Source organism: Felis catus, chromosome C1 (genome assembly GCF_018350175.1).
Source record: "Felis catus isolate Fca126 chromosome C1, F.catus_Fca126_mat1.0, whole genome shotgun sequence".
Classification (NCBI taxonomy): domain Eukaryota; kingdom Metazoa; phylum Chordata; class Mammalia; order Carnivora; family Felidae; genus Felis; species Felis catus.
Genome location: NC_058375.1, coordinates 56019503 through 56042577, shown reverse-complemented (window position 1 = coordinate 56042577; position 23075 = coordinate 56019503). Strand labels below are relative to the sequence as shown.

At 44.6% G+C, this 23075-nt stretch overlaps 1 protein-coding gene across 3 annotated transcripts in view; it reads left to right on the top strand.

Moving 5' to 3' along the window:
• GNG12 (G protein subunit gamma 12) overlaps positions 1-22513 on the top strand; it is a 127836-nt gene extending 105323 nt beyond the window's left edge. For all 3 annotated transcript variants that reach the window (XM_045035996.1, XM_019837214.3, XM_045035997.1), the window contains 2 exons: positions 16810-16928; positions 18617-22513. In XM_045035996.1, coding sequence (XP_044891931.1) covers positions 16836-16928; positions 18617-18742 — 219 coding nt within the window. In that variant the 5' untranslated portion in view covers positions 16810-16835 and the 3' untranslated portion in view covers positions 18743-22513. The remainder of the gene's footprint in view (positions 1-16809; positions 16929-18616) is intronic.
• The last annotated feature ends 562 nt before the right edge of the window (positions 22514-23075 follow it).

Sequence of the window (23075 nt, the reverse complement as noted above, 5' to 3'; positions counted from 1 at the left end):
ACATCTTTACCCATTCATCTCTCTGTGGGCACCTAGGCTGCTTCCATATCTTGGCTGTAGTAAATAATGCTTCAGAAAACATAGGGGTGCATACATCTTTTCAAATTAGTGTTTTCGTTTTCTTTAGGTAAATACCCAGTAGTAGAATTACTGGATTGTGTGTTACTTCTATTTTTAATGTTTTGAGGAACCTGCATACAAAATAACAAGTACTTTGAACTGTGAGGGCCAGCCCAGATGTTCATCTTGCTGGTCACCCTGGGAATCCCGTAGATTTTGCTTTTCCTCAAAGCGGTTATCAAGTCCGGACATGTTGGAAAGGAGGTAGGACATGTTTCCTGCTATACAGTTAACGGAAGGTGAGATGAAAGAGGAAAGGAAAAGTAAGAATCCTATTTTGTCTTGTGGCATTATGGTTATGGGTATGTGGACCACGGCCTTTTTGTGTGTGTGGGTGAATGCAGGGAGAAGCACTTCCTGGCCAGTTAACATCGGCATCTGTGACCCAGAGCCTGAGCACTGTGTAAAGTGGGCAAAGGGCCTGGATTGTGGCTGTTTTAGGCCCCTGTGTGCCTCCTTAAAAGGCAGTTACTTCCTCCACACTGTGGACATTGGACATACTTGCTATATCATGATCTGGAGGAGGAAATGGTAGATAATAATTAACATATCTTCCATTCTTTAATGCCAGGGCTCATCTTCTAGTGCATATTATTATTGTGTTACAGGTTGTGAAGTATTTAGGATCATTGAATTTTACCTTTAACCTTTAATTCTTGAAATTTTCAAACCTATACAAACTGATACAAAAATAGAATGAATTCTGTGTACCCATCACTCAACTTCAGCAATCAGCCCGCGATTGTCAAATGGCCAGTCCTGCTTCCTCCATCCCCTCCCCCACTCTCCCCACTCGCCTAGTTTCTATCACATTTGTTTTGCCCTGAACCTTTTTTTTCTGTCCTTAGAGATCTAATTCAACTTTGCCCATGAAATGACCTGACAAAGTCTCTAATAACACTTGTCTTTAATTCCATAAAATAACGCTAAAGTGATTACATGCAATTGGGATTTTTCTTTAATTTGAGAGAAAGAGAGCACTAGAGAGAGCAAGCATGAGCAGAGGAGAGGGGTAGAGGGAGAAAGAGAATCTTAAGCAGGTTGCGTGCTTAGTGCAGAGCCTGACGTGGGACTTGATCCCACAATGCTGGCAACATGACCTGAACTGAAATCGAGAGTGGGACGCTCAACCGACTGAGCCACCCAGGAGCCCCAACTGGGGTTTTTCTTAATGGTGATGCTTGATGCTGAGAAAATTCCCTGGACTTCCTATGCATGGAATTAGACAGCAAGGGCTCTTTGTGCCTGGCTTCCTTTGCTCAGTGTGATGTCTGAGAGATCCGTGCATGTTGTTTGCGTGCACCTCTGCTTGGTTTCTCTTTGCTTCCCACCTATAAGCTCTCTTCTGGCCTGAGCTGCTGGGTGCCTGCCTCCCTGCTTTTCCACCTCTGTGTCTTCCAGGCCTCCTTCATCATCCTGGAGCTCCAACCTCAGCCCATGCTTTCTGGCCCTTACTTAATCTCTCTAGCCTCCTCACACTCTCCCTGGTTGCTCAACGCTCCTCCTCCGCTTTTTGAAAATGCTCAGATGACAGCCGTCTCTTGAAACAATCCTCCCACCCCTCAGAGTTCCCGTCAAGTTCCTTGTCTTCACTACACTGCCACTTCTCTAAATATTCCTGACACTCAACCACCTGAGTTCTTGGATTAATAGTTCTCTCTTGTGCCCCTTCTCATTTGACCTGCGTTCACTTCGTGCTCTGGAAAGCTCACCTGGGGGTCCCCAGGAACCCCTTAACCACCCAGTCCTATGAGCTATGGTCACTGCTTCCTTCCTGTACACAACCCCGCCCCCCCAAAGTGGCTAATGACTGGCCCTCCTCCTGGTTTTGTGAGTTACAAATGCTGGGATTGATTGAGATAGAGATAGAGATAGAGAGAGAGAGAGAGATAGAGAGAGAGAGAGAGATTAGATATAGATATAGATCGTAAAAATATGACATGTGGATGCAAGCACAAACTCTGGAACCCGGCTGCTGAAATCGGAGTACCAGCTCCTCTGCATCTACTCCTGAACTTGGGAAAGCAATAGTAATAACCCCATAGCATTGTTTTCAGGAGTAAGAGAGTTAGTATCTGTAAAGGTGTTAGAACACTTGGCAAGCAAACAACGTGCTATAGACGTCGTAGCTGGTGAGACCAAAAAAGTAAAAACTTACAAACTGCAGGAGTGCATAAAAGCAATTCTAAAAATCACCCAGTTCTCACCACCTAACAATAGCTACATTTTAGAATATATATCCTTCTAGTATGTTTTCTGGGTATAACATTTTTAAGCAAGCATATCTATATAGCATTAACTTCTGCCCTTCTCCCCAACATTCCTCTCTCCTCTTAGCTGTCCCTGCCAGTGTCACCCTGTCCTGGCAGCCCCCTTGGCCCCCTCTCTGCTCCTTTGAATCTGCCCTTTTTGTCCACACCCGTGTGAGGAAGACCCCAGGAAGCTTCCCGCTCTTTTCTTCAGGCCCTCCCTCCGGTGTGGTGCTAAATCACCACTTCTGGGCTGTCAGTCCCCATTCAACCCCAAGAAGGAAGTCTTGTTCATTATTAATGTCTCCTAGCTCTTGGATCCAGCTCTTTCTTTGCGTTCCGGTCACCTTCATCTGTTTGATGAAGTCCTAGGAACAGTAATGATGCGGACAGACAGCCTGTGCCAGGCTCTTTTTTTGTAGGATTGCATTTAATCATTACAGTCCTGAGAGGTAGGCACTCTTGTTTATCCCATTTTACCGGCAGAGAACCTAAGAGTTCAGTGAGGCTAAATCATTCATTCAACATCCTGCAACACTAAGTGACACAGCCCAGATTTGAACCCAGTTCCATCTGACCCCAAAGCCTGGGCTCTTTACCGTATTGCCTGTCCCTAGGCCTTCCATGGAAATAGTCTATCTTGTCTTTCTCTGTCTCCCAGTTCTGTTCCATCCAATGTTGCTCGGTTCTTTTTCTGTTAATACTCCCTCGGTCTGTCACTTCTGCTCAGAAACCTGCGGGGCTCCCATTTTCACATAACAGAGTCAGCTTTAACCTACTTTCTGCTGCTCCCTCCATATCCATTCTGAAATTCTCTTCACTCCTTGGCTACCACCTACCCAGTTCCTTCCCTTCAAGGATTGATAAGTTTAAGAAATGTATCCTTCACACACCTCTCTGCTGCCCCAAGTCCCCACTGACCATCCCCTCCCCAAGCTCCTATGCTTACCTTTGTCTTGCTTTATTGGCCTTTTAACTATCGGTCTGGTATATGCCACATGCCTTGTTTGTGGGGCGGCATAGCCCCCACCGTGACTGTAGACTCTTGTCAGCCTTCTCTTTGACCCTGTTCCTCCAGTGCCTCCAAGCACCTGGCCCCTTCAAAGCAATAAAATGGCTGCCTGGTTGCCTCTTAATCTAAAATGGATGCAGCAGCACTTGCCTGTTTCTTTGCTTTCAGTCATCTATTAAGTGTTTGGGTGGTTTGTCCAAATGGACTGCAGGCAAGCAAGTGAACGTCTGTCTGCTTAGCAATATCAGAAAGCATGGCCTTTGCTTAAAGTAGATCAGATGCTAGGCCTTTATGACCAGAATCCAAAATATCTCTGTTCTTCTGCTTTTGAGGGTAGAACAGCTATGTTGTAGAGAATGTCCTGGGCAAGGGATCCCATTGTAGATCACCTCCATCCCTGCTCAGCTAGGGCAGGTGGTAGGGGGTTCAGGAAGGCCGATGGGAAGGGCTCCCAGTTGGTCACAGACATATGGAAAGGAAGGTACAAGTTCTCTGGGTGTGGGTATCAAAAAGGCCACAGACAACATTACAGGTCAGAGTTTGTTTGGAATGTATGCCCCCTTCCTTTGACAGCTTTGGGCCTGTGTCCTTTGCCAGGAATAACTTCCTCAATATGAAGGCTGTGTGCCTGTTTAGTCCTAGGATAATGCCAGGGATATGGACCAGGCTTGGTTTAAATAGACCAATTGTTGATTTATTTAAAAGCTGGATTCTGCTTCAGTTTAAAAAGTTCTAATTCCAAAATCACCTCCTCCTAACATAGTGGTTCTTCATTAGGGAGCATCTGAACCACCTGGTGGGCTTGTCAAACTACAGACTGCTTGGGATACCCCACCCCTCCAGAGTGTCTGAATCAGGAGGTACAGGTGGGGGGTTGAGAATAATCCTCATTTCTTTTTTTTTTTTTAATGTTTGTTTATTTATTTTGAGAGAACATGAGAGAGAGCATGCCCCCACATGTGCATGAGTGGGGAAGCGGGGGGGGGGGGGGGGGGGGCGCGGTTAGAGAGAATCCCAAGCAGTCTCCGTGCTGTTAGCACGGAGCCCAACATGGGGCTCAATCCCATGAACCATGAGATCATGACCTGAGCTGAAATCAAGAGTTGGACACTTAACCAACTGAGCCACCCAAGTGGCCCAAGAATCCTCATTTCTAAGAAGTTCCCAGTGACGATGTTGCTGTCTGCTGGTGTGGAGACTAACCAGTCTATGGGGACATCTCCACTGGGGCCACTCCCCGCTCTGAGACTGCTTCCCTTCACAAATGCTTATTAGCACCTCAGGGTACCAGGGAACTGTATCTCGAATATGTTCTTATGTTGTTTGGAAATCATTCTCTCACTTCGTATAACATCGTTTGCCCCCCACCCCCCAAAACAGTGAGTCCTTTTAAGGCAGGAGATTTGTCTTCTGCTTCTCTCATCATTCCCACTTCCACTTTCCAGCCCCAGCAAGCTCCTCACACAGGACCTGCAGGTGGCTGCAGTGTGCAGTGATGGTTAGGAACACCAGGGTTCATTTCAGCCCTGGCACTTACTCGCAAGGTATCCCTGAGAGCTTTGGTTTCCTCATTGGGAAAGTGGTTAATAATCCCACCCTCATCATGATCTCCAGAATAGAGTGGTAGTTAAAAAGTAAAATAGGGGAGCCTGGGTGGCTTAGTTAAGCGGCCAACTTTGGCTTAGGTCATGATCTCGCGGTCCGTGAGTTCGAGCCCCGCGTCGGGCTCTGTGCTGACAGCTCAGAGCCTGGAGCCTGTTTCAGATTCTGTGTCTCCCTCTCTCTGACCCTCCCCTGTTCATGCTCTGTCTCTCCCTGTCTCAAAAAAAAAAAAAAAAAAAAAAGTTAAAATAAAATAAAATAAAATAAAATAAAATAAAATAAAATAAAATAAAATAAAATAAAATAAAACAGGACAGCCTACAGAGCCATGCATATAGCATGCTCCCGTTGGTGTTTTTTAAGAGAGATATGTAAATAATCATGCTTGTGTATGCATCACATGTCTTCAGAAGGCGACATGAGGAACTGATAACAGTGATCACCTCATGTAGTCTAGAGTAGGACAGCTAATTTTTGTTGTATGCCCTTTGGGTAAATTTGTTGTTTAAAATTTTTACTAGCAGCATATTGTTTTCAAATTTAAAAATTAGTTAATGAAATAATAAGTTCTTTTTCAGAGTAAATAAAATAACTTTAAATAAAGCCCATACCAGTGCCTGGCACAGAAAATCACTCTTTAACTGTTAGCTTTTGTGTTGAATATTAAATAATTATAGAATTCATCCATGTATTTATTAACAGACAAGATTGCCAGCTGCCCCTTAAGCCAGCCATGCAAATATGAGCAAATCATTTCTCAAGCTGTCTTGCTATGTTAGGTAGAGAGGAAAACTTGTTTGCAAAGGTCATACTCATTGTTCACTGCAAACACATGCTTCTGCTGGATCCTAGCCTGACATGTAGCCTAAGGGGCTGGGTCCTGCACCCCTGTAGGTCACCATCACATAGCTGCGCCCTACGGCCCCCCTTCACTGGCTGAAAACCTGTTTGGGCACAGTATGGGGGTACAAAGCAATCAGCACTGCCCTCAGAATCTGGGTGCTACACAAGTGGCCAGCCCATGCTGAAGGTGAATGTTCACGGGCAGCTTGACCTCGTCAAGTGTCTGGGACTCCACCCAGGCTTCTCAAAGCCGTGAAGGGAACCAAACAGGTGGGTAACCTTTGGCTTGGAACAGTCCGTATTTTGTGGGATACTTGTGGGAAGGAGCAGCAGGGTGTATCCTGTTTCTAAGAAAACAAACACCCAACACAAACACCCCAGAGTGAGACGTTCACTGGCTGATGTGTTGGTGGCTACATCTTACCCAACTGTTTATTAAGGCCCCATTCTCTGCATTAGTCAGTGTGACAGAGGAGATGGCGTGCGATAACTCACCTGTCTGGTTAAGGGTGTGGCTTTGAAGTAAGAGAGATCTGAGTTCAAATTCTGTCTCTACCACTTACTAGCTATCTGATCTTGAGCAAATTATTTAACCTAAGCTTTAGTCTTGACAGATACGATAAAACTGAGCTCTTACGGTTGCAGATGATAGTAAATGAACTAATAACGGTATAGAGTATTTTTAAATAGTACCTAGCACAGAATAAGTAATGAATAAATGTTACTGGTATACTATTATTATTCAGCTAAACTTCTCACAGTCTGGTGGGAAGACAATATTCATACATACGAAGTCAGTTACATAACAATAAGCATTAGCTGCCATATCATTAGCACCAAAATAAAACTGCTGGATGACAGCTATACATCTTCCTTCAGAAAGAGTAAACATAAGTACACACACAGCTCCTGCTCCCTGCCTCTCTCGTGCCTGGGCCATCCCCTATGGGTCCTTGAACTCCTAAGCTTTAAGCATTTAGCAGGAATTCGTAAAGGGAATAAATTACTGTAAGCAAAAGCAGAGAGGCCTTCCTAGAAGAGATAAAAATGTGAACTAGGGCCTAAAAGAAGAGAGAATTTATTTTATTTTATTTTTTTAACGTTTATTTTGAGAGAGAGAGAGAGCATGAGTGGGGGAGGAACAAAGAGAGAGGGAGACACAGAATCCAAAGCAGGCTCCAGGCTCTGCTGTGTCAGCACGGAGCCTGACTCGGGGCTCAAACCCACGAACCGTGAGATCATGACCTGAGCCAAAGTGGACGGTCAACTGGCTGAGCCACCCAGGTGCCCCCAAAAGAGAGAATGTAAATAGGCCAAGAGATGCAGGCAGAGAACTTGCTCAGATACTTGCAAGAGGACTTGTAAACAGAGCCCACAAGAAAAATGGGGAGTGTGGTGACAGCTCCCTGGCACTAAAGCAGCATCGCAATGAAGCTTCTGGGTCTGGCCTCTGGAATCAGACCACCTGGGCTCGCATCCCACCCAGGCAGCTTGCTAGCTGTTTGATACGAGGCATACACTTAACTTCTCAATGGCTCAGTTCCTTCATTGGCGATGAGAAGGTTTTTATTATGGTGGCAGAAATATTAGAGAGGATCTGGATTGCAAAGCTGAGCCCTTTGGACTCTTCTGGGGGGACTGGAGAATCCTCTTCTGAGACCAGGGGAAATAAATTGACAGTGCCATTGTATCTGTGCAGATACTGGTCAGGATAGATTAGATCAGAGAAAGAAAGACGAGAGGCATGAGTCCTGTTAGGGGGCTGATACAGTGGCCCTAACATGAGGTGCTGGGAGCCAAGACAGAGGTCAAATAGCAGTGGGGAGAATGGGGAAGAATAAAAATAAGGGGTTTGTCAAAACATAGGGATCAAGAGAATTTGGGAAGTGCCAGGGTCTGAGGATGCACTGTCTGGTGAGGCAGCCACTGTGTGACTCATGAATACTTCAAGTGCGGCCAGTCCAATTCAAGATGTGCTGTATCTGTAAAATGCAGACCGGGTTTTAAATATTTAGTACCAAAAAAAAGTAAAACATCTCAGTAATTTTTTACATGGATTACATTTCAATTTTGGTCATATTCATCTAAAGAAGATATCAAAATGTCACTTTTTTCTTTTTTTCATGTGGCTACTAGAAAAAACTTTAATCACATATGTGGCTCACATTTCTATTGGATAACACTTGGCCTAAGGAATTAGGAGAAGGCAAAAGGGGATGCTTCAGTGACCAGGACAGTGGTGGTGTCACTCATAGAGAAAGGGACACCAGCAAGGTTGGAGGCAGGCAGTGGTGTTTCACTAGGTTTTCCATGTGTTGTGTTTAAAGCAACTGGGGACCATTTTGCATGTAAATTTTATTAAATTTTTTAGTGTTTATTTTTTGAGCGAGAGTGAGCAGGGGAGGGACAGAGAGAGAGAAGGAGGGAGAGAATCCCAAGCAGGCTCTGCACTGTCAGCACAGAGCCCAACGTGGGGCTCAGCCCCACAAACTGTGAGATCATGACCTGAGCCGAAATCAAGAGCTGGATGCTCAACTGACTGAGCCACCCAGGTGCCCTGCATGTAAATTTAAACAGGCTTTCATTTAAGACATTGAGATTGTGGTAAGGCATTGTATGCGAAGTGCGTTGGTCATAGCTAACGTCATAAGGGTAGATCAACGTCTACTGAGGACCAGTGTGGGTCAGGCAGGTGCTGTGTAATGTATATACGTTCTTTCATTTCCTCCTGGTAACGACCCTGTGAAGTAGGTACTATTATTATCCTTTCTTATTTTACAGATGAGGAAACTGAAGTTCAGAGAAGTGAAGCAACTTGAGGTGTAGTAGTGATGAGCCAGGATCCAAATTTATCTGTCAAAGCCCTGTTCACTCTGCTACATCAGTCCTCCAGGACGGAGCCCTGGAGAAATGAGAAATGAGAAAATGAGAGTCAGAGGAAGGAGCTGTACTGTAGAAAGGAATATCACTGGACAAGCAAGAACAGGATAGTCTAGCATCACTGAGGAGAAACTTTTCCAGAAGGAAGTGGCTGTTCAGAAAACAAAGTTAGACTTTTATAGCAAAGAACTATGTTAGATGATAACAGCTATTTCAAGCTGAAGGGCACTGAATCCTGTAAGTTCAGGTCATTAAAAAGGAGTATTTTCCGGGGCTTGTTCAGAACCCTGGAAAGTTAAGCATGGATAGGAAGTGGCATTCTTTTAAATGGACATATTTTATTCCCAGGCAAAAATAAACGTGAATAGAACCAAGAGGCAAGACTCTGGCAATCATTATTGGTGTTTCTCAGGAAGACCAAATCAAAATTCCATGGGAAGCTTTAAATACAGATTCTTGGGCCCTGCTGCAGACCTATTGAATCAGATTTTTTTTTTTTTTAATAAGTGCCTCAGATGTTCTAGATATACAGTGAAGTTAGGAACCCGCTACTCAGGCTCTGCAGCTCTCTCCTGGATTTATTACCCAGATTGGCTCATTCTCGTGGCTTCCTACCAGCTTCGCTAGGGATGATGGGATCATCCTCTGTCTTTAGCAATAGCCTTACCTAGAATCTGGGACAGCCCTTCTCTTAATGAAGAGCAACCAATTCTTCTTCACTTCAGTCTTCTTCCAAGGCCACTTTCTCAACACCTGCTGTCATTGGTATGGAGACCACCTATCTAAATGAGTAGTGGGCCCTAAATGGAGGTCATGTCTTCTTTTGTCCAGGGCTCCTGACTGACAGTTCCCCCCCTTCCTTCCCATTCCTTCCTTGTCCTCTTAATGTTCAGAGACCAGCAGTATAGGGTGGCGATTAAGAGGATGACCTTGGAAGTCAGGTGGCCTGAGTCCCAGCTCTGCTACATAAATCAGCATACTCTTCAGCAAGACTCTTTTGGCCTGTGTTTCATCTGTAAAACAAAAATGATAAAAGAACTCATCTCTAAGAGGATTAAATGAAATGATTCATGGAATTCACTTACCGGGCACATAATAAATGGTGGTAGTTGTCACATTTTGTCATTATACCTACAACAGTAACATTGTCACCACCATCATCATTATTATTCAGGGACATGTGGCTGGATGGCAGGTAAAGTGAACTCATCAAAGATACCAGATGAGGACCTCTCAGGGGTCTGCGAGTATAAAAGCATGCTACTTTTAGAGGATGCACTCTTGAGGTCTTGAGAGAATGCTGTTCTTACTCTTTTTCATTCTGCTCATTCTGAGCCCATATAAACTCTTAGAAGAGCTCCAGTCACTCTGTCTTCCCCAGCCGCAGTGGCATTTTCCACTGTTCCATGCAGCCCTTCCTCATCACACCCTCTCATTTTTCTCCCCCATGGGCCGGGAACTTGTTCTTTTTGCTCTTTGCTCTCAAAACTGGACAGGAACAGGGCAGGACATGGGGCTGGTCACAGGTTCACCACTCTTGATCTTACAGCCTGTGAGCTCTGGTTGGGGAGAAGGAGAAAGAGAATGTTATGGCTTGCATCTCCACGTTTTCAGGTCTTAGGGTTTGATGTGTTCAATCGTGGCATGATAATAATAGAAATCATAGCTAGCCTTTGTAAGTTATTTACAGATTACAAAACAACAGATTAACAATTGTGTATCAGTCAAGGTTCAGTTACCACAAGCAGCGTGCTTGGCAGTGCGAGCAGAATGGGCTTTCGTACAGGGGATGAGGTGCTTGTGTAATCAGTAGAAGGGCCGGAGCAACTGGTTCTTGACTTCTCAACCGGGATCAGCTTCCAGACATCACCACAGAACTGGCCCCGGGGGCCCAGCAGGAGGTGGAGAATTGGGAGACTGCTGTAGCCACACAGTTTCTTAGCACCACATCGATAGAGACTGCATGCTGGGATGCTCCCAAAGAGCAACTTGCTCACCGCCCTGCTTGCCAGCAGAAAATAAGCCAAGCCGCAAGCACCGGCCTTCTCACTTCCACCTTCAGATCTCTGGTGATCACATCCCTATCCCTTTGGCGGAGCCCGCATCCTCCAGATCCCTAGTTGTAAGAGAACGAGCCGTGGCTCGTAGATGTTCGTCTTCTCCCTGCACCTTCACATGTTCTCCCCTCTGTGCCCATCTGTCTCTAAATTCCCTCTTCTTTTTTCTTTTTTTATTTGAGAGGGAGAGCGTGCGCAAGCAAGCAAGGTAGGGGCAGGGAGAGAGAGAGAGAGAGAGAGAATATCCCAAACGGTCTCTGCACTGTGAACACAGAGCCTTGATGTGGGGCTTGAACCCACAAACCTGTGAGACCATGACGTGAACCGAAATCAAGAGTTGGATGCTTAACTGACTGAGCCATCCTGATGCTCCCTAAATTCCCTCTTCTTCTAAGGACACCAGTCATATTGGATCAGGGCCCACCCTAATAAGCTCTTTTAACTTAATCATGTCTGTAAAGGCCCTGTCTCCAAATACACTTTATTCTGAGTTATGGGGGGTTACTTTTCTTTCCATCAGGGCAGTTCAGTAGGGCGCCCCAAGAGGAAGGTAGGGCAGTTGTTCAGTGCCAACCATCAGGGACTGCAGGTGCCTAGAGTACTTCTCAGAGGATGTGATCAGAAGGTATAGGTACTTAACACTCAGCAAAAGTATTCTTTGTATTTATTATACTCACATGCTTATGTTATCTGACGCTCTTAACAGCTCTTTGAAATAGGAAAGTATTATTATCCCCACTTTTCCCATGAGAAAATTGAGGCTTACATGGGTTGTGAGTCCTTCCCTGCGGCCCCAGAACTAGGCAGTGGCAAGGGCAGGAGTGAGCTCAAGTCCCCTGCCCTAATCCTTGAGTATGTCCCTGGAACTAAATGTCCAAGGCATAGTACAAAGGCCATGTCACAAGTTCAAATAGAGGGATGGGCAGGTATGCCAGCAAATGTTAAAGCAGCAGCCTCTACTTAGATTCAGCCCAGTTTTATAAAATTTTCTGACTTTTCCAGAAATCTTTCTTTGTCTTAAAGGGATAGCTCAGTTTTTCAAATGTTGACAGTTTAAAGTTAAAACAACCCCCCCCCCCCCCCCACACACACACAGTTGAGTTAACCCTGTGCGGGGCCCAATCAAACACATCAGTAATCTGGATTCAGCCTGCAGGCTCTGATTTAAAAGAAGTGTTCAGGAGATAGAGACACTGTTCTACGGATCTGACTGTCCTCCCTCTAAGGCCATATTAGAAACATGTTGCTACCCAATCATATTACCTTGACATTCTTCTTTTGCTCTTTTGCTGGGTGAATTTTTCTCCTGTTTCACACCCGAATGCATGATTTTCAGTCTTGTCAGTGAACCAAGGGACCCAACATTATTAAGTATCTGTGTGTACAAGCTACGTACTGATAGGCACTCTTGTTTCTCTTCCCAACAACCCTGTGAGCTAAGTGTTGCTGCCTGCACCCCGTTAATAGATGAGGGGGACTGATAAAGGGCCAAGCCAGGGTAAGACATTAAGACTTTGATAGTTGAAGGAAGATCAGATGGAAGCCTTTTTTTTTTTTTTTTTTTTTTTTTTTAACCTGCTCTTTTATTATAGACACAAGGGGTGTGTTTGCTCAGAACACTGGCTTCGGTCCAGTGCTTCAGTTATTTGCCCGGCCAGGATGACCTTGTGATTCAGCTGCTGCTTCCCCAAGTGTGCTCCCTCACACACTTTCCATCCCCACCCTCTCCGTGCAGCAGACCCCTCTGGACAAAGGTTAAGATGCTCTTCTTTCCCTAATGGGAAATGTTGTTCCTAGGAATTTCTAGGAACCTAAGAATTCAGATGAACAACAGCCTTAAAACCAATGCCAACTATTTGAATCACTAAATATTATGTATGTTTATTCAGATTTGCTGGCCACCTGTAAAAATGTGAACAAGGCTGCAGAAGCTACAGCCAGGGTTTCATGAAACTGGGGGTCTGTGCAGGCCTCTGCCCTTTAGGAAGGCAGAGGCAGGGCTGGTGGCTCAGGATCTCCAGATGCTGACCTCAGTCCTTGCCTGGTCGTGACAGCTAGAACATTCTTGCTTAGCTTGCGGAAAGGAGAGGGGAGGCCTGTTTTTCAGGACACCGGATAAACAGATGCTTTCTGCACCAGAAGGGCTGTTGCACAGACACAAAGCAGTCAGCAAGCCCACAACTCCAGGTCATCAGTGTCAAGGTCACCCTAGCCCTGAGTGTTTGTGAATCAAATTAATTGGAATTGTATCCTTTCCTTGGTGCAGTAGGAAGCATGGCTTCCGGGGTGAAAGGCTTATGAGCTGGTTCAGGGCTTATGAGCTGGGTTAACTTGAAGCAAGTTTTTCTAATTTCGTTGCCTCATCTATAAAATGAGTATGAAATAGTAATAACACCTTTCAGGATCGTAGTGAGGCTTCACGGACCGCTGTGCATGAAAGCAACGTGTGCAGTCTAGGGTTTCATACAAATATCTGGTGGTGTTTGCCTTGGAAGCTTTCTTAAAATAAGCATAAAGCAAGCTTTTTATCCACGTGGTAGCACAAACAGACAGACATCCTTGCCTTTGAGGGAAGAGCAAAGAAAACCCGCTCAAGGCACAAAGATGGTTGGAGATACCTGTTCTCTCGGTCCAGCTGTTGAGGAGATTCAGAGAAGCTGCAGGTTAGGAGGAAGTCCTCAGCTAGACCTCCAGCTCCTGGAAACACCTCCTCTCTCTCCACAACCAAATAGCAGTGGCCGTTTTTGCAGTGACAGGAGGCATCTCAGCCCTGGGTCCCTCCATGGGGCTCCTTAAGTTGAAACAGTGTAACTTTGATCTGACTTTTCCCTGAGTTAGAAGAATGTGGTAATAAGAGATGATGTTCTCCAGTGGCCTGGTACACAACTTTTTCTAGGAATGGCCACAAATACCCCATTTAATTGACCTGCCAAACGCTATTCCTATATTCAGTAGGAAGTTGGTGGTGGTTAATAATCTGTGAAGCTGTGAAAATCACCCATCTCCTAAACTTTAACTACTTTTCTGGGTGAGTTTAGACATATGCTAGGAGAGGGAAACAGACTTTGAGAAAAGAACTCATATTTGCGTTCTGAGCCCAAGATAAGTTGGTGGGGCCAGAGGATGGGCTCCACTCCCCCTGAAGCAGAAGAGAAAGGGTCCCCAGGAGAAGGAAGCAGGAAGCTGTCTGAGAAACAGGGAGGACCGTGAAGGGAGCAGATATCAGAATAGGGGAAACCTGCCAGAGGCGCTAAACCTGTAAGTGTGATCTGTGAATTGCTGTTTTCAATCACAACTATAATACACGAAGAAACTCACGGGTACTAGAGGCAAAGTTTCTTACCGATTTCAGAGGGACCTACCCCAGTATTTAAAAAAAATTTTTTTTTAACATTTCATTTTTTGAGAGACAGGGGGAGCGAGCCGGGGAGGGGCAGAGAGAGAGGGAGACACAGAATCTGAAGCAGGCTCCAGGCTCCGAGCTGTCAGCACAGAGTCAGACGCAGGGCTCGAACGAACGAACGAACCATGAGATCATGGCCTGAGCCGAAGTTGTACACTTAACTGACTGAGCTACCCAGGTGCCCCTACCCCAGTATTTTATAGAGCCTGACCGTGGGCTCTTTGCTCATAGCTACGCGGGTGGGAGCAACAAGTGGTCCAGGCCTGACCGATGTGAACTGGTGTGCAGTTACAGGGAAACTTGCTCAGGCCTTGGAAACTTTATGCCCTGGAGCCTGAGAAGAGAATGCTTGGCGTTATTCTCATGCAAAGGGACATTTAGAAAGTCCTTAGGATGCTGCCTGGAAACCACAGGCCCTTCAGAATGGTATCATATTCACATTCTGGAGGTTGGGGGCCAAATCTCAGAAACCTCGCCAACTGGCACAGGAGCCCGGTTTAACATGCTGCAGGGCACAAAACGTGGAACTAGAATGCCATGAATCAGGATGCTTCACTCTGCTTGCAGGGAGGTTTGCCTTCTGCCTCGGTCCCTTTTCAAAGGCTCTGTTAATAAATGCTTGCCTGGGAGCACAGAACAACACTGGGCCAGGCCGCTGGGTATGAGCAGAACCACTGGGAGAGGACCCTAGGCCTCTCCCTTGGGTGGGGCGGGATGATTGGAATCTGAGGAAGAGGCAGCGAGTGAGGGAGTGTTGAAATGAGGTCGCCAAGGCCTAGGATTAAAGCCCGGCCACCCTGCCCTGTGTATGATGTATGGATGATTCCTCCTCCCAGTTTCCTGCACTGGTGGGACATCCTTATTTCTAGGGGAATCCTCTGTTGTCTGTCACCAGCCATTCAATTCTACCCTGACAGCAGAGTGCAGCAGAATCACCTAAGGATGCACTTACAAGGGGCCTCATGCCATGGCCCACCCAGGCCCCGTCATCAGAATCCTGGAGCCTCACTGACCTGGGCGAGGCAGCCAGGTACACAGGCAATTCTGATTCATCGTGCTGGGTGTGGCCTCCCAAGGGTAAATACAAGAGCAGCTGCTATTTTTGGGGTGCCTTGGTCCTCTGATAAACACTACATGTGCATCAGCAAAGTGGCTCCTCAAAAACCATCATCTCCTCAAATTATGCAGAAGAAAGCTTGGGCTCATAGAGGTTAAGTGATCAGCCCAGTTTCACCCAGCTAGTAAGTGGCAGAGGCAGGGTCCAAACCCAGGAATATGAAGCATGACGATGAGGCTGGATGTCAAAGTTCTGCACACAGTTAAAAACACAGGTTTATTTGTACAGTTGACCCAAAGCCACCTCTGACCAAAGCCCTGTCGAAATCTTGGAGCCAAGCCCTTGGGAGCATTCCAAGTGTGGCAGAGCTCAGGCAGAGCACCTTGGTGCCCACGTGGTGGACACCGTGGAGCCTGGGGGTTGCGGGCATGTTTTGTAGCCCTGCCTGGTCCTAGGCCTTTATGGCAGAGATGCTTTTTGCAAGCGCGGCCCTTCCAGAAGGTTGAGTCAGTCTGGGTTTGCTGCAGGCGCCACGGTGCCCCAAGACTTCGCTGAGCCCTTGCATAGTACGAGGGAGGCATACCTACTGTCCACCTGCTTCTATGAGTCACAAAACTGCCACCCGGCCTGCCAGCTCTGCATTTTCCCCCACTCGCCACCGTGCCAAGACAGAACTTAGCCATATATGGCAGGGGCACCAGTAGTGCTTTTCCCTAGCCTGCCTGCCTTTTGGAATATGTCCTTGGACAACCAGCCGGGTTAAAGCTCAAGGTCCAGGAGGTTTCATTTCCTTTTTACCAGGTGGCTAGGGAGCGAGAGAAAAAGAGCAGCCTTGGCTCCAAGGGCTCAGGCCGAGAGGAGAGTCAACCCCCAAACATGTGGTGGGGGTACAGGATTAGCAAGTGCCCTGGGCGCCCCGGCTGAGGCCAGAGAGAGGTAAACGAGGGAAAGATAGAGTTCTGTTAAATATTCAGGCTTTAGGCTGCTCAGTGTATCCCCTTTGACATTTGCAGGGGGTTCATCATTGAGAGTCTTTCAGCTGAAAGGTTCCCACTTTTTCTTGAATAAAGGCTTCCTTATCTGCCTAACTAACATTCCTCAAATGATTGCAAACCTCGATAGCACCTAAAAATGCACCCTTTGTGCAAAGTTCTCCAGAGGCACTCTCCTTTGCTGTTTTCTGTTGCCAGGACTTGAATCAGTGTAATAGTTGGGTAAGAGAGCCAAAATGAAATAAAATCAAACCTTCTATTAAAGGACATAGCAGTAATATTAAACTACACACGTAATGTGGCCTGTGCTTGCATACGCTCATATGTGCCGGAGGCCCCCTAACTACTGCAAATGTTTATGTATATTTGTTTCCTCTCAGAAGATGCTAGAAAAGGCTCCATTGTGCTGCGTGTTGGGGTGGACGGATGAAACTAGTACTGGGTTTCTGCAAAGGAAAGATTTATGAAGGAGCTCCAATGGGAGGGCATTCTCGTAACTACCTCACAGAGCCCGTGATGACTGGGAAAAATGCATCCTTTTCCCCTAAGTAATGCAAACTTTAGGAATGTTTAAACAACTTACATTCTTTTCAGGTTTCAGGTAAAAACAATACCTGACAATGTCGAGCAAAACAGCAAGCACCAACAACATCGCCCAGGCAAGGAGAACTGTGCAGCAGTTGAGAATGGAAGCCTCCATTGAGAGAATAAAGGTAAGAGGCCTGGATGGGATCAGACGTGTTTTCTGATCAGGTCCCTCTGCTCCCCACGGCGGGGCCACGTTTCTGAGAAGGCAGTGCCATTCCCTGTGGCTTGGGGCCAGGATTTTCCTAGGGCCGGCTGAGAGCCTCAGAATCTAACGTTCATTTCTGCCGGGCCTGGGCTTCATTTCAAAAGCACAGGCAAGCCAAAGTGTCTGAGTTAGCCTCTCTGTTGGAACAGAAAACCTAGACCCAATGACAGGATTCCCCAAGAACCTACCTTCCCTGAAGGAACACAGCCAAGTCCCGTGATCTCTGTGTTCTGCACTGGGACAGGGGTTCTAGATGGATTTTATAAACACCCTTGTTATCCCTCTGGAATTTACTAAGTGCGTTAGAGTATAGTCTGGCATAGCAAGTCAACACTTGGGGTCTCCTTTTTTAAGACTACGCCACTTTTTTAAATGTGTGTGCACTATTTTAATGACCACATTCTGTACCCAGGGTGAGTAATGCCAGCCTTAGTTGAAATCTGCGAGAAAGGGGAAGGCATTTGTTAGGTCACCTGACTTCGAAGTCTTTTCTCCCCAAATCCCAAGAGAGAACTAGGCAGTGTGTGCCCTGGAATGTTGTGAGTAATGCTGTTTCCTAGAAACTGAAGCAGTCACCTGATACATTCCTCTGGGCCTGGAGATAGTCACCTGTCTTCAAAACATGAGGCTGCTTATGCTGTATTCGACGGGACTCAGCTGCCCTGTGTTCCTTGCCTGAGGACACTGATCTGATTATTCTGTGGAATAGCCCACCCAGACTTCTGAACAGGGTGTGGCATTTTCTATTTTTAACTCATGCCAGAGGAAGGCACTGAATCTTCCCATTCTGGTTTTATCCCTCCTTTTATTTTTCTAAGACCAACCTTTAACAGTAGAACCTAAAGCTCTTCTCTCAAGAATATGGACTCCAAGCCCATAATTCAGTTCCAATTTTGTATCAAATACAAACTAAGATACAGCCTTCCCTTGATTCACATATACTTCCCCATTCCCACGCTTATTTTGAAAAGCGTCAAACCTGTAAAAGAGCTATCACAACAAACACCCATATACCCTTTGCCACGATTCACCAATTATTAACATTTTGCCTCATTTGCTTTTTCTGTGTCTTGTACACACACCCACACAACACATACCCTTTAAACCACTTGAAAGTTATTTGCAAACATCGTGACTCTTCACCCTTAAATACTTCACCTTCCTCATAACCACACTACAGTTATAACATTCGGGATCATCTAATAATATCTAACACACAGGCCACTTTTGAAGAATCCAGGCCACTCATTTTGCAGAATGGCCCTCCCATGGGATACCATTGCTTGCTGATGCTTCGATGCCGGCTAAATGTTTTGGCGGGAATAGTTGCTAGCTGGTGGTGCGTCATCTGTGCTCACCCTAGGAGACACGTGATGTCATTTTTCTCCGATCTTTAAATCCGATCACTTGGTTAAAGAAGCAGAGCTACCAGATTTTTCCGTTTACAAATCTTTTTCCTTTTTAACTGACAAGTAATCTGGGAGAAACGGGGTCTGGAAAGATCACTCCACCAGTCTTCTACGTAGAGGACCAGCATTCGACTACCCTTTTAAAGTTTGTGAATACATTATTTTCTTGTGTGTTTGCTTTGGTTCATCCACACGTCAGGTCTCAAAGGCATCGGCGGACCTCATGTCCTACTGTGAGGAGCACGCCAGGAGCGACCCTTTGCTGATCGGGATACCAACCTCAGAAAACCCTTTCAAGGATAAAAAAACTTGCATCATCTTATAGAGGAACACGGAAACCGTCCCTCACCTCTTCTCAACAAAGCAAATTATGAGCAGCTCCTTGGAAGACATTTACCTTCAGCTTATTTGGTAACCACTGCTAATAACTAAAATACTCTAACTTGGAACGATTGACTCTGATGTCTTTATTTTCCAAGCTGCCCTTTCTCTAAAACACCTTTTACTCATTTAATACAGAATAACAATCTTCTTTTCCATTTGATAACTATGGTGTCCTGTTGGGTTACTACTTCAGAAAAGTTGGTCTGGGCCATTTTAAAAAAACATTATCTGCTTTTATATATGAATAACCCAGTCATATCAAGACTTAAATTACCTAAGTACCTGTCTAGGTTAAAATGCCAAGAGTAACTTACTGAAACCTTTATATCATAGTATGTTTTTAATAGGGTTGTGCCAACCTGTACAGTGTACATGGGTGAGGAGTGTTTTGTGTATATATATATGTCTTTGTATATACACATATCAATGCTATTTCCTTTTTAAAATTTCTCCATGCCATCAGTTCGACTCCAGAAGTTATACCTTTGTCTTGAGCTGTATGTAGATAGAATAAAAGTTTTTCATATAGTTATTGTACAAAAAGGTATCCACTGTAATTGAGTTGTGAAGAAATGTTGCTGACCTCTTAGGCTAGAATTAACTATACCGATTAAAATTTAAAAACTGAACTAAAAACCCTCTTATCAGGTATTGACAAGGGAACCTAAAAAGGCTCCCATGATCCTGAGTCTAGAAGAGGGGGGGAGGCCTCTGGGCCAGACTCTGGGGCTCATGTTCTCTAGATTGTGGAGAGACACCTCTGAAATGTCCACCCTAATGCCTAGAGTGCACATGAGCCCCGCCCAGAGGAGAGCAGGAATGTGTGAAAACCAGCCGCTTTTCTCGGCCAAACTTTGTAATTTCACTCTCTCTGCCCTGCCCTTTGTCTTTCCTCTCCCACTAGAACATCTCTTTCCAGAGGTGGTATTCACCTCCCCAGCCCCAAGTGGGTGGAACATGGTGGGATGGAAATACACGAAACACAACAGTATCAGGCACTTTTCAAATATCTATAGTGCCAGTGTGTTCCCTACCTTGTCCACAAACCACCCGAGGCAGGCTTGGATTCAGGGGTACGTGACTTGGGCTTCAGGGTTCCAGCAGCAGGTTCCTTGATTTTCCTCTGGACATGAGTACAGCCCTCTCACATCCTTGGAATTTCCAGTGGGCATCCCAAGGAATCTCCTGTGCCCAGAGAGAGTATTTTAACTTTATCAGAGAAAGAGAAAGGGTTCTTAAAAAAAAAAAAAAAAAAGCTCACCTAAGGGCTCAAACCATTCACAAGCCTTTGATATTTTAACTCATCTTTAGTTCATTAAAAATAACTACTGATGAAGGATTAAAAGCTTATTTTCAAAAAGGAGTCAACCCCAAAATGGAATTATTTCTGATGGTTTTCCCTAGTTCTGTACAATCTTGCCCTGCAACACAAGCCCCTTTTAAAACCTAATGTCTGGTTTTAAGTATTAAGCGGATTGTGGGTGAACAAATGTAGTGCTATTTTTAAACTGTTCAAATATATAGTCAGTATTTCCCCAGTCACCTATCTGTTCAGTATTGTGAACTGCCCTCACTTTTCCAAGATCATGTGAAAATCATGCCACTGGCCTTATCCTCTTGTCCTCTGCCTCTGGGTTTTGCAATATGACCAGTTTCCACATAAATTGTAGGCACCTGTTTAGGAGAGATAAAGATGAAATTTGAAATGTACACGAAAAAGACAACATTGCATTTAATGCTTCACTTAATGAGACATTTTCTTTTAATAAGTATATTTTTCTACCGATAGTTTCAGAACACTAATCTTATTTTCACTCTGATTTTTAACATGTTTCTTTAAATATTTATAATACAGCTTGTTAAATATTTTTATGAAATTTTATTATACCTTTTCATTATATGTGCACTTTTTCAGTAGCAAGCATAGTTCATTGCTTAGTACTAAGTTATGTTCTTTTACCTAAGGGAAAACAAATATGTTTTGCTCCCTATTTGTTAATGTGCTTATAGTGGTAAGGAATGGACTTGAGGTCCCTGAAGATTTCATTTTTCCTGGTCAGATATCATAAAGGCTAGGAGTATAAATATCATGTAGCTTCCTAATGATGTATAGGGCATGTTTAAGAAAAGTGAAATCACATCCTTTGATGCTGGACCCAGTGGGGAAAAATTGTAGTTAAATGTTGATTTACTTAAAACTAGACGTCTATGTGAGAAAGTACATGTATAGGACATATAGAAATCACTTTTATTTGTCAGGCTTTATTTTACTTATGAAACACCATTTTTAACTGTTCTACAGCAGCTGGTTTATGATAATGGACAAATGCCCAGTACGTGTTGTTTTTCCAACTACCACTATAAAAACACAATCACATATATACATGCAACTTTTGGCTTCATATCTGTGAAGCTATTTAAATGTGTTCATTATACTTTTGCCTTTAATGCTGTTTCTGTTAACGGTGACTTATTTTCATTCTTATATGTTCATTAGTGCATAAATCTGTCCAATTGAGGCCTCAGGACCACGGCAAGATATGCTAGATAAAATTTCATGACTCCAAAGTATTTTACAGAAACACATTATTCCAGTTTGTTCACCAAGTATAGGTTGTGGCTATTTTTTCTTCTACAGAGAATCAGGTTTTTACATTTTCTTACCTTATGAAAATGAAAGTGCCATAATTATCTTTTAAAGGAAGGACCTGCCTTCTTTCCATACTGTTTTTGTACTTTACTAATCTTTAACTATCAAAGAAATTATACCAGTGACTTAGTAATTTTGAGGCATAGGTTAGTTTAGGTAGTAGAGGATGCACCAAACTTTTTCTTCAGATGCCTTCTTCTCAGCTAATTTACAACTAAGTGTCATCTGATTACTCCAACTATTGATTGAAGATCTGTAGAAGCCCAAGAAATGAACTATAGTACATGTCTGTCCTTCTCCATAAAATATAATACTGGAGTGTGTTATGAATTGTATTGATTTCTTTTATGATAGATCTATTAACAGGAACAAAATACGTGAATCAAATAGAATTAAGTGTAAATTAAAATAGAGCACTTACCTAAAGTTGGGTGGCCTGGATCATAGCCTTGGATCCTTTTTTAGCCAATGTGGTGCCGCTGTGTCGTGTGACTCTGAACGAGGCACTTCATCTCGCTGGGCCCGTTTTGCCATCTGTAAAACAAGGGGCTTGAAGTAGATGATGGTGGAGATCCCCCTGCCCCCGCACCTCCACTCTCCGAAGCCTTGGTCCAATGGCCTACCCCTCTACAGGTCCTGCCAATGTGTTGGTGCTATAAGCTGCTTCAAATATAAAATGGTTCGTCTATCATATATGCTCATTTAATAGCTTATGAAAGTCCTTTTTGTTATAAAGCTTTTTCTGGTTTTATGGACTTGATTACTGTAACGTTTTGTTTTTAGCCGTGTAACTCTAAACATCATTCACTTGTCCCAGTAATCTGGGATGGGATTTTGTTATTTTATGGCATTCTTTGGCTACTCATCTGTCCAGCATCTTATTAACCTAAGCACTGTGATCATTGTTTGGAAATCTGTCCTATGGAAAGAATAGAAACATTTCCTTCACATGTACTTCACAGATTCAAAAGAAGTTTCATTAAAACATCCTTCTCTTTACTGGATCCGTGCCTCACTGTATCATCCTACTCGTGTTTTGCTCAATAAATTAATAGAAGACCAGCTCTCTTCCATTCTCCTTCATTCAGTTACCATTTTCTTAACACCTGCTGAGAGCCAGATGTTGAATACCAGGCTCTGACCCTCTAATGAGTAAGACTCACACCAGCCCGTGCAAAGCTCACAGTCCGGAGCAAGGAGGGTGGCATGGCAGATAGAGAAACTGACAATCGAGCAGCAGAGTACCCTGTGTGAAGGTGAGCACATGGTACTGTGAGAGCCCAGAGGAGGAAGGACCAGCTCCACAACAGTGAGGTCTGAGGAGGCTTCCAAGGGAGGTGATGTGTGAGCTGGGTCTTGAGAAAAGAAGAAATTTTGTAAGCACTAGAATGAAGTCTTGGAAGAAAATGAGGGAAGAGGAGGAGAGTGGGCTCAAAACTAGAGTACAGAGTAACTCCCAAACTACTTGTTTGTCCTGCAAGCAACAGGAAGGCAGTGGAATGATGTAATGGTATCCAATGTGTAGAGAGGGTGGTTTCCCAGCCTGAGACCCAGCTGTGACCATGGAAACAGATAACAAATGAAAAAGCCATTACGCTCACAATGACTCATATTCACCAAGTAT